At 40.3% G+C, this 12,405-nt stretch overlaps 1 protein-coding gene across 2 annotated transcripts in view; it reads right to left on the minus strand.

The window, feature by feature from the left end:
* Positions 1 to 4,105: 4,105 nt before the first annotated feature.
* Positions 4,106 to 12,405, minus strand: part of Tspan6 (tetraspanin 6) — a 17,529-nt gene continuing 9,229 nt past the window's right edge. For both annotated transcript variants that reach the window (XM_004643330.3, XM_023703454.1), the window contains 5 exons: positions 7,531 to 7,629; positions 7,020 to 7,154; positions 6,722 to 6,805; positions 4,973 to 5,079; positions 4,106 to 4,171 (listed from right to left, as the gene is read on the minus strand). In XM_004643330.3, coding sequence (XP_004643387.1) covers positions 5,011 to 5,079; positions 6,722 to 6,805; positions 7,020 to 7,154; positions 7,531 to 7,629 — 387 coding nt within the window. In that variant the 3' untranslated portion in view covers positions 4,106 to 4,171; positions 4,973 to 5,010. The remainder of the gene's footprint in view (positions 4,172 to 4,972; positions 5,080 to 6,721; positions 6,806 to 7,019; positions 7,155 to 7,530; positions 7,630 to 12,405) is intronic.

Below are 12,405 nucleotides of genomic sequence, written 5' to 3' on the forward strand. Positions count from 1 at the left end.
TGCACTGGATTAAGCAGCATATTGTTGAAGCTGATTCTGCTCACAATGGATTACCAGTGAGTCTCAGAGAGGAGTGAAGTGCTTCCTTGTACATGATAGATGGTAGCAGCTCTGGGCACTGTGCTGGGGCAGGAAGTGGGACAGGAAAGGTCACACATGGCACAGTTGTATGCCTGTGAAGTGTCCAGGACAGGTGCATTGACAGAAGCAGAAAACACAGTAGCAGTCACCAGGACCAGAGTGGGTGGAGGTAGTGATGACTGTGAAGGACTCTGAGGTCTCTTTTGGGGCGACAGAAATGTTCCAAGGTTTGGAGCACTTGCCCAGTGGCCTTGCAGGAGGGGCTAGCACAATGCCCGGCTGGAACACCTGTTGCCCCCTGAGGTGGCATGGCTGGGGAGACCCAGCAAGGCCCATGCTGAAGGGTGGAACTGGGCATTTATCAGGGCAGCTCAGGCTCACAGCCCAGGCTCTACCTGAGCCCTGGACCACTCCCTACACTGTGGGGTGCTGCTCCCCTTTTCTTCAAGTGCCATTGCTCCCAGCAGCCAGTGTGTGACAGTTGCATCATCCAGGGCACACTATGTGACTCTGGGGTCAAAAGTCACCTATGGGTACAGTTGAGCAGTGCCTGGCCACCTCCAGTCAGGCTGGGCCTCCCCGTCTCCTGAATGGAGGGGTTTATTGTGCTGTAAGAAGACTCTGTAGATGCCAGGGTCCACCCAGTGAGCTCTGTCCTTCTGCACAGCTTTAATCCTGGTCCACAAGCCCAAGGCTGCTCTGATTCAATGAGACCTTCAGTGCTGCATCAGGCAGTAAGGCTACACCCAGGAAGGCTGCAGAGACCACAGCTTAAGGGCCCATCCATGGGCCATGGTGTTGGACTTAATTTAGAAAGTCAAAGTCACTTGTAGCAAAGTCACTTTCTGCCTTTTCATAGGAGACATGAAGACCCTACCCAACAGCCCAGCTGGGCACTGTGACTCCACAGTGGGCCAGATGGCCTTTTTGCTACACCTGTCATTTCCCTGGAAATTGTGACAGCTGAATTTTTGCATGACGTGGCTCCAAATGGAATTTGTGAAATGTGTCTGTTTCTGGTTTTGGCTGTGGGACGAATCCTTCACCCAGTCATGTTGGGAAAAGTAGAAGCAGCCACTTCTCCTTCCTCATGACTGGAGTCAGTGCTCAGGAAGTATTTCCTAGATGGGGGGGAGTGATGAGGGATGGGAGGACAGGTGCAGGAATAGATGGATGGAAGGATGGAGGGGAGGCTAGGTGGAGGTGTTCAGCCAGATGCACTGCGGAAGACGACTCCTCTTTCAGATCTGGGTTCATGCCTACCTCTGCTGGCTGTGACCTTGGCCAGGTCAATCTATGCTGAAGAGTTAAAGGTTGAAGGCCCTGGCCCTGGTGGGCGGGGCCAGAGCCTAGACAGGACGGGCAGGGTGGGTTGACCCGGGTGTAAGACAGGTTCTAATGACTCTGCAGGTGCTGGTGAGGCTGAGGATGTGCTCTAGAGCCGTCCAATTCCATCCGTCCTGGGTACTTGGTCCCCGAGTCCCGGGCATCTGTGCTACTCTTTGCACCTGCACAGGGCTCTGCCGGAGACATCAGCGAGTGAAATCTGCTGGACCCGGAGGCAGGACGGTGTAACGTCAGTCACAGAAGCTGCTGCTTATGTATGGTGTAGCCCTCCCAGAGTGGCATGCTGCCTGTCACAACGTGATCCCCCACCCCAGGACAGTCCTCCTTCTTCTGTGCTGGGAGTGGGGTCTCTGTCTCTCTCCCCGTTAGTCAGAAGGCAAATTTTTCCTCTAACTCAGCTCTGCCAACCAGGACTAGGGAATCCGGCCTGGAGGTGTCCTGCTTGTGCTGGACAGCACAGAGGGCAGGAAGGTGATTCTGGGGGGAAATGGACTACATGTCACAGGTCTCGAATTACCCCGTCAGGCAGTTAGATGGGCCCAGTGGAGTTCTCCTTCCGGGTCTGTCCTTCTGGAAGGGCCAATCGAGGGCGCCCTGCGCCTCCCCTGAGGTCCGGTGGCATAGGGGCCCAGGGACAGTGACTGGCATTATGACGAAGGGTGCCCGGAGCAGGTGAGCTCCCGGGTTGAAGGGTTCCCACCCACCTGACTGCCGGCCAGCCCATTGGCCTGTGCTTCAGCTCCGCCCCCCCATTACTTAAATAATACTTTTTGTCTATTTTATCTATAACAGTAATTGATTTACCCTTATCAATCTGGTGACCATATGGAAATCAGAGATGAGATGCGTACCATTAATGGATGTATAGTGAGACTCAAAACCAAGCAAGTAATGCCCCCGCTTCAATACAAACTTTACTAATAATTAATTTCCTTATTATCTTGAAGATATGGATTATATCCTTCCCTTTCCTTATTAACTTGAAGATACAGGTTACATCATTCCCTTGCTTTTTGATGCAAACTATACAATCAAAAAATTTAATCTCTAGAAGAATGCTAAACATATACTACTTTGTAATGCAGTTTTACAACAGGAAATAATTTTTACCACAGGGATATTAATTTCTTTCAGCAACAGAGTCAAGTCTTCAGCTCATATAAAAAATTTGCTCCCAAGAAGAAACATGGAGTTTCACTTTTCCAATGTAAAAGTCATCCCAGTAGATTTTTAAAAGAAAACATAATTCTTTTACAGGAAAACAGTATTTATTATCTAATAGACTTATATCTACTAATGAAGGTCACACAGCAAAAGAAAGACTATTAAACTTGAGAAGACTATTAAAGTTGACTACGATATTGACAAGTCCTATCAATCTCATAAGGAAATCCTAGCTAATGTTAATGAAATGTTACTAAATTCCTACGGAAAATACAGTAATTGTGACATCATTAATGTAAAAATTAGAACCCTTCAAACAAATGGAAAAGTATAAATATAGTATCAATATCAATGCTTTAATATTGAGGCTAGGAAATATAAAATGTGTGCTAAAACTTGTTTATCACAGAATATGGATACTGCCTTTTACTTTCAGTGCTTTAGACCCAAAGCCTTAGATCAGTCATAGCGGACCTCTTAGACCAGACCCATTTTCAGTCTGTAGCAGTCAGTTTACCTGCTGTGGATTTGAACTCAGCTGGGAGCTGCTGGAAGGACCAGTGACTGCTCTGATTTCAGAGCTCAGCTGGCCCCTCTCCAAGATGGCTCCAGGCCAATCACCCTCTCTAGCAAAAGATGGAATCTCACAGCACTCACTGCCAGCTAGTGCAGTCCTTCATGTCCACTGCTCCCCTCCACTGCTGTGCCTCTTTGGAAAGCCTCTGGTGTTGCCAGCAGTCAATGTATGTCTGCAGGTTTGAACCATTCCTCCCATGCAGTGTGTCCCTATCTACCTCCTTCTTCTTCTACCTTGAAGTTTCTCTCCTTGCTCTCCCCTTAGACTGATTCTTGCTTCAAATCCTTCCTGAGTCCAGGGGATGTACTTCTCTCCTTCTTGTATCCCTCCTCTTGCTATTTTTCATGTGAACAGAGATTCTCAGACTCTTTCTCTGCTGTTAACCATTCTGCCATCTTTCTGGAAGTCTCCAGGGCGTGTGTTTTAGAACTTGCAATGATAACAAACAGCTGGCTGCAGAGCATGTGCTCTAGGTTCAACACCCCTGCTTTAGACTGTTACCACACCCTAGGAACCCCAATGATAGGTTCCATCTGATGACTATCTGAAATTAAATTATACAATGTGACTAATGAAACATTTTGCTTTTTTGGTACATGCTGTACAATTAAACTAGATATAATCTTGGCTGGAAAAGGCCAGTTCAGAAAGGTTCATTTTCTATCATGTCAAATCAATAGCAAATTCAGCAGAGGCGTTAGGTCTCTGTAACACTATATCAAAATAGCAAATTTATAGTGCCTTTCAAAAGCTCCACAGTGATAAAAATAAAAGTCAAGAGAAGCAGTATTACTTCATTGACAGTTTATTAGCTCTTCCAGTGTTTCAGAAGGACACAAGGTTTCAATGCCCTAACATGAATGCGACAGAATTGGACTTAAAATGTGCTGAACAAATATACTGATTAAATCAGTCTATTGATATAGTTTTTTTTTGGCTTATTGGTAATGAATATCATCAGTCTTCCATTCAGGTGATCCTAGAGTTCAAAGTTTAAGTGTTCTAAAATTGAAGAAAAAAAAAGTTAAGTTTACTCATCACCTAAATCTCAATGTCTATAATAATTTGCTTATATTCTAATATATTCCCACTTATAGATACTTTCTTGTGTGTTCCCAGTCTGTGCCTCAATTAAAATGTGAAATGTGCCCTACTCAACAGTTCTCACAATATTTTATCACTTCCGGGGCCGGGAAGGTGGCTCAGTGGAATAAGTGCTTCCCTGGCAAGCACAAGGGCCTGAGTTCAATCCCTGGTTCTGCCAAAAAAAATATACATTTTATTACTTCCCCTAAATCTAGTTCCTGTTTAGGCTAGATGACTTCATGGATCCTAACAAATATTTTGCCAAGAAAGCAACACTACTAAGTACTGATAAAGATTGGTGAATGAAAATGAGCTAAAGAGCAAGGAAAAATGCCAACATTGGCCAAAAATAGAGTATACTTGCCAGAGAACCTCATAAATAAGGTCACTTACTATGATTCATTTCTCTTCAATCTAGGCCAAAATAAAGGGGAAAAGGAACCATTTATGAAGTTTAGGTTAACATGTGTATGTAAACATGTAAATCCGGAGGAACCCTTTTGTTGCATAAAGGAGAAAGCAGCACAGACAAGCAAAGTTATTCCTTTCTGGTCATGCCTTGTTTATACAGGGACTTAACTTGCCTATGGCAGGGTTTACGGAAAACTAAGATTACAATATGCTGCTAGACAAGACCTTGATAAACAGTTCATGTACCACATTCACAGCTGGAGTAAACGTCAAGATTAACAGACATGAGGACCAAAATGAACGTACCTTGAAGTTGGAGAGGAATAAGCCTGTATATATGCTGGTTACACTATCTCATATTGGTTATTTGTTATAGCATGTGAGAGGCAGTAGGCTAGAAAGATTCCAATTAGCTGGAAAGAAAATGTGAATAAAATTTAACACACACACATATATATGACCTTTAAGATCCAGGTTATAGATATGTTTTCCTTTTACTTATATTTTTACCAATAATTTCCTTGATTTTTCAAGACTTTTTTTTTTTCAGAACTGGGGATTGAACTCAGGCCCTTGCGCTTGCCAGGCAAGCACTTATCCTACTGAACCATCTCCCCAGCTTCATCAAGACTTATTTTTGAAATTCTGCAGCATACATTCAGTGAATGTATGTGAAGTTTTACAACTACTGTGACTTAGAATTTCATCACTAGCACTGAAGGAAAATTCATGAGTCATATAAGTTTTGGGGAAACCCAAAATTGCCAAAAAAACAGTGATATGGCTTAGAATGAGCATTTTATGAAGTAAAGTCTATGAGAAAAGCAGTATTGTAATGATATAAGTGTTCTTTAATATCTGTGTTGTCCAGTACAGTAGCCACTAGCTCCATGTGGCTCCTGAGCACTTCAAATGGAGCTAAAGTAACTAAGGTTTTTATTTAATAATTGTTCAAAGGATACTACTGGTTATTGTAATCATGCAGATACAGACAGTTATGCATGCTGCTTTATAAGTATATGAGGACTAGTCTTGAATTAGTCTTCTTTCCACAGTGTTTAATATAAGGAAAAATATCCAGGGTCTAAAAAGTGATTTAGAACCATAATAAAAACTCATGCTGCAGTAAAAAGCAGAACTTTGGAAAGCCAATGGAATCTACAACATTAATATATATACAAAATGATAGGCACATATTGAACATGGGATACTAAGATACAAATTTTCAGAGGTTAGAACTCATGCGCAACCACTAGGCAAGAGGAGTCAAAGAATGAACTAACTTAATAGCACTTTTAGATGTTTGAATGACTGTAGAGAAAAATCAGTTCCATCTATTTCATATTTTATTTAGTTAACTAAGAGGACACTAGGTGCTCCAAAAGTTACCTACTTCAAAAAATATATACACTGCAATGAGGCAATTCTAAGTCTTGCTTTTTATATTTTCAAGTCATGATTGGCCATGGTAGCAGAAATAAAAATTTAGAGAACGCTAACTGTGGAGACCAGTGTTGGAAACCCTAAGATCCAAGCTACCCTCCCCTTCTTAAAAAACTAACCCAAATAATGATCCAACTGCAAACCAAAATCAGAAATACTATGCATACAAATCATACTATTTCACTATAAAAAATGTATTTCTACACTGTGACTGCTAACAGAGAGCTTTGTGAAAATATGACTTCTCGTACTGCCCTCACTTGATCCAGGCCTTGAAGCAAAAATTTTCAAGCCTTGAAAGTGAAAATGGAGGGCCAATCAAATAGCTCAGTGGATTAAAGCAACTGCAAGCGGGCACAGGGGCTGCAGTTCAATAACCTGGCCTGCTGTGCTGGCCAGCCCCCTGGGTGTGATGAGCCACAATTAAGCCTGGGCGTGGTGGCACGTGCCTGTAATCCTAGCTCTTGGGAAGCTGTAAACAGGCAGATCACTATGAGTCCAATCTAATAGTGAGACCCTGAACACTCTTCCCTAAAATACAAAAAAAAGAAAGAAAGTGAAAATCTTTAAAAAAAAAAAAAAAAAAGAAAGAAAGAAACTATATGGACTTACCTGGAAGCAAGCAACTCCAAAGGAAATTCCGGCAACAACTCCCATTTCTGACTCAATGATGGCCATCACCTTTAAAAAACAACCCTAGTAGGGGAAGAACATTAAAGTACAACATAAACAATCTCTGGTTTTCTTTATAAAAATAAATTCTTTGATCATACTATCTGCTAGCTGTATAAAATCAAGTCCTATCTACCCTACTCACTTCAGATTATGTACTCCAATGTTAGTCAAAATTAAGTCTATTCTGCATTATATCCTTAAATATTTTTCAAGTAAATTTTTAAGGACTTCTTACTTCACTGTTGATCTTATCTGCATCTCTCTGTGGAGAACAATCTTCAAGTTTACAGCAACTCTTGGGAAATCCTTTTTCTGCATAATAACGAGTATCTTCCCAATTTCTATAATCAGTGACACCACAACAATGCAACTGAAAAATCCAACAAAAGCATTTATATTACACATTACAACTCTGTAGTCAAACATTCAAAGTAATATCATCTAAAGTTTACACTCAATACATTTATTACATTTCTTTCTCAACAGATTCTGACACCAACCATGACAGTTTGGGACATACTTTCCTGTTAAAGTTGGCACTAATTATATTTGCCTATGATGTAAATGGAGAGGGAAGAGAATAGGGTCATATGTGAAGAAAATGAAATGCAGTTCTGTCACTTAACATCTTCCCACACTTTTTCCCATACAGGTAGAAACTATGTAGTAGCCTGACTTTGTCCTTTTCAGTAAGGTGACAGTGAATATGTTCCCTTCTAGAGAAGCTACTGCCTATAAGCTCTTACCATACTTTGGATCTTGTCTACTGCTTCGCTCCTATAATCTCCTGTAGAGTTATACTGCTTCAACGCCTTCTCATAATTATTCTCAAAGCTGTTTTTAATCTACAGGAAAAGAGAAAAACAAGAAAAGCACCAGAAAATGTTCTAATTCTAGGTCAGGTAAGAAATTCTCACATCTGATGAACAGTGATATAATTGATATGTAGTAATCAACTTCCATGATTTAATTCCATCCTATACAAGATCCAGTCTAGCTGAGGGAACTACTAAGCAAAATATTATATGATGATAACTACACCAAAGTTCAAAGTGCTATGGGAGCAAATGTTTTTCTCAGCGGCAGCTCTGTATTGCTTGTTCTACTCCTTAATCCCCTACACCCACTCATACTCTTTTCCACTTTAAATTGAATACAAATTTGATGCCTATGGAATTAAGCTACAAAACCTTATGTTGGAGACTATAAAAAATGTTCTCATTGATGAGTTGTCACTACACCGAATGATTACCTAACAACGTGAGGTTAATCTTATTTCAAATTCAATATTAAATTTTTAATTATTCGCATTAAGTATAGTGAATCTTAAAAATGTGTAGCTTCTCAATCTGTCATAGCTAAATCTTGGAAACAACCCAAATGCCCATAACCTGAAGAACGGATAAAAAAGATATAGTATTTTTACATACTGGAGTATTACTCAGCTATAAAGAAAGATAAACTCGAGGCTTTTGTAGGTAAATAGATGCAACTTGAGGCAAAACTCATAAGTGAAATAAATCAGACTCACATGGGTAAACATTGTATTGTCTTCCTAGTGTAAGAACCTGAAACAACAAATAAAATCTGAAAGGTACGATAGATGTACTAGAACAGAAAAAAAAAGTTAACCTAAGGAATAAGCAATTGAGATGAGGGAAGGGAGAAAAGATAGGAAAAAAAAAGGAAGGGCAGCCAGCCAAGTAGCTCAGTGGATTCAAGCACCTGTAAGCAGGCTCAGGGGCAGGGGGTGTGATCCCCGGGCCTGGCAAGTCAGCCCCGCCCCCAGGGCGTGCTGAGACAGTGATTGAGACTGGGCGTGGTGGCACACGCCTGTAATCCCATCTCTTGGGAGGCTGTAAACAGGATATCACTACAAATTCAATCTAGTAGTGAGACCCTGAGCACCCTGTAGACCCTTCCCTAAAAATACAAATAACAAAAAGAAAAAAAATAAAAAAAGGAAGGGGGAAAAATCATGTATGTATATACCCAGAATAGTTACGATAATTGTACTACTAATTGCTATCAGGTTTTTTTTTGTATTTTTTCTTTTTTAGCGAAGGCCTTATAGGGTGTTCAAGGTCTCACTACTAGATCGGACAGATGATCCACCTGTGTACAGCCTCCCAAATGCTTGGATTACAGGTGCGCGCCACCACGCCCAGTCTCAGTTGCCATCTCAGTGCACCCCAGGGGTGGGGCTGGCACCGAAGGCCTGGGGATCGAACCCCCAGCCCCTGCTCTATCAGCTTTTTGAAGGTATAATTTATTGTTTAAAATTTTTACTTTAACCAATTTTATATGCTATTTGTAATCTGAGCAACTACATTGAAAACAGCAATGTGTAATACAACAGCAGTCGAATAACTTTCATCCTGTTTTTTCAAATGTATATCATCTCGAATATCTTATCTATTATTTCTATACTCTCTTAAAGTGAATAAACGTAAAAAGGACTAGGAAACAATTGAAGTTTATTGAAAGGAAGAGTTAATATTTAATTGATCAATCCTAAATGCCTATATCTGGTAATCGCAACAACAAATTTGATGATAATACATAACATAATAACCATTGCTAATTTTCTGTTGTTTTGAAATTGTGTACCACTTCTACTATTTTCCACTGATTTGTTGTTTTTGTTCTTGTGAATTCTTTTATTTTTTCCTCTTTAAAAATAATATAGGGGGGAAATACTCATTGGGGCCCCCCCTCTTGTCCCTCTCTCCAGACAGGAGCTTTCTTTCTCTCAATAAATATATAATAATAATAATAATAATAATAATAATAACAATAATAAATAAATAAACAAAGTGTATCCTGCCAAGCTTGGTGGTGCATGTCTATAATTCCTGCACTGGAGAGGCTGGAGCAGGATGATAACCACAAGTTCAATGTCAGTCTGGGTTACATGAACTCAGGGCCAGTCTAAACTACATGGCAAGACTGTCTCAAAAAGAAATGAGAGGGGGCTGGGGAGATGGCTCAGTGGAATAAGTGCTTCCCTGGCAATCACAAGGGCCTGAGTTCAATCCCTGGTTCTGCCAAAAAAAAAAAAAAAAAAAAAAAAAAGAAAAAAGAAAGAAAGAAATGAGTGGCTGTAAGTAGAAAAGGTAACAACTTTCTTATCAATTTTATATTTTATTTTCCCACCAGTTTAAAGTTATAAATACTACAAATAGTTACAATACTCTCATACTATCTCCTTTTTTTGGTACCAGAAAACAAATTCAGGACCTTGTGATTATCTAACTTTTTTATTTTTGGTGGAACCGGGGATTGAACTCAGGTCCTTGCGATTGCCAGGGAAGTGCTTATTCTACTGAGCCATCTCCCCGGCCCCTAAGGATCTTGTGTTTAATCAGTACTTATGACAGAAAAATAACTTGTTCCCATGTAATTATGATTAATTTTCATTTAATTCTTGGCTACTGACTTTGAAATTTTAATTTACATTAAAAGTGGGCTACTTCAAAGTCCTACAGAAAATTGGAATAGATGGCCTCTACTTCAATCTGATAAAAGCCATCTATGACAACCCAACAGCTAATATAATTCTAAATGAGGAAAAACTGAAATCTTTTACTCTCAGATCTGGTACAAGACAAGGATGTCCTCTATCACTACTACTATTCAATATATTTCTGGAATCATTAGCTACAGCCATTAGACAAGAGAGAGAAATGAAAGGAATAAGAATAGGTAAAGAAGAAGTTAAATTATCATTATTTGCAGAAGATAGGATACTGTATTTGGAAGATGCAAAAAACTCAACCAAGAAGCTACTAGAATAGATACACAAATTCAGTATCATAGCAGGATACAAAGTCAATACCCAAAAGTCAATAGCATTCTTCTACACAGATAAGAAACACAATGAATGGGAAAATAGAGAAACAATACCTTTTACAATACCACCATGTAAAATGAAATACTTAGGAATTAATCTAACCGAAGAAGTAAAAGATCTATTCAATGAAAATTACAGTATGCTGAAAAAAAGAGATCGTAGAGGATTTCAGAAAATGGAAAGATGTTCCCTGCTCCTGGATAGGAAGAACATTGTGAAGATGGCCACACTCCCAAATTTTGTGTACAGTTTTAATGCAATCCCTATCAAACTACCACCAACATATATCACAGACCTAGAGAAATAGTTCCTAAAATTTATTTGGAACCAGAAAAGATATATAATGGCAAAGGTAATCCTGGGCAACAAAGACAAGGCAGGAGGCATTACAATTCCTGACTTGAAATTATGCTACAAGACTAATGTGATAAAATCAGCATGGTATTGGCAAAAAAAATGGACTTGAGAATCAATGGAATAGATTAGAAAATACAGACGCAACTACAAACACACTCAGCTATCTTATGTTCCACAAAAGGGCCAAACATACTTGATGGAAGAAAGATAGCCTCTTTAACAAATGGTGCTGGAAAAACTGGCTCTCTACATGCCAAGAACTAAAGCTTGACTCAGGCCTATCACCATATACTAAACTAAAATCAAAATGGAATAAAGATCTAAACATTAAAACAGAAACACTAGGACTGACCAAATAGCTCAGACGATTAAAGCGACAGAAAGAAGGCTCAGGGACCAGGGGTTCGATCCCTGGGCCTGCCGTGCTGGCCCTGTCCCTGGGGCACACTGAAATGCAACTGAGATTGGGCGTGGTGGTACGCACCTATAATCCCAGCTCTTGGGAGGCTGTAAAGAGGTGGATCACTATGAGTCTGATGTAGTAGTAAGACCCTGAACACCCTGTAGACCCTTTCCTAAAATAAATAAATAAATAAATCAGAAACACTAAATCTCCTGGAAAAGAAAGTAGGGAAAACTCTTAAAGACATGGGGATAGGCAAGCAGTTCATGAACAAAAATCATACTGCATAGGTAATACTTGAAAGAATTAACAACTGGGACCTCCTCTTATTGAGAAGTTTTTGCACGTCAAAAGAAATTACCAGTCTGGGGAGATAGCTCAATAGCATAAGTGCCTGACTGGTAATCACAGGGTCCTGAGTTCAATCCACAGTAACACACACACACACACACACACACACACACACTCACACACTAAAGAAAAAAATTACTGAAAGAGTGAAAAGACAACCCACAAATATGGAAAAAATCTTAACTAATAAGCACTCATACAAAGGTCTGCTCTCTAGAATTTATAAAGAACTAAAAAACATTAGGAAAAAAAAAACATTAAAGACCCAGTCCAGAAATGGGCATCCAAGATGGACACACACTTCTCAGAGGATAAAATTAAGGAAGTGAATAAATATATGAAAAAATGCTCCACATCATTTGCCAGCCGTGAAATGCAAATTAAAACAACACTGAGATACCATCTCACCCCAGAAAGATTGGCTATCTAAAGAAATCAACCAACAACAAATGTTGGAGAGGCTGTGGGGGAGAAGGAACCCATCTCCACTTCTGGTGGGAGTGTAGACTGGTGCAACCATTATGGAAATCAGTGTGGAGTCTCCTTAAGAAACTAGGGCCCCAGACCCAGTCCTAGCCCAGGTCCGGTGAGTGTGCGGAGAGCTTCCTGCTACCCTGTGCCAGCGGGACCAGTCCCAGCCCAGGCGCAGAGTGGGCC

This window comes from Octodon degus, unplaced genomic scaffold (genome assembly GCF_000260255.1).
Source record: "Octodon degus isolate 3935 unplaced genomic scaffold, OctDeg1.0 scaffold00171, whole genome shotgun sequence".
In the NCBI taxonomy this organism is placed as follows: domain Eukaryota; kingdom Metazoa; phylum Chordata; class Mammalia; order Rodentia; family Octodontidae; genus Octodon; species Octodon degus.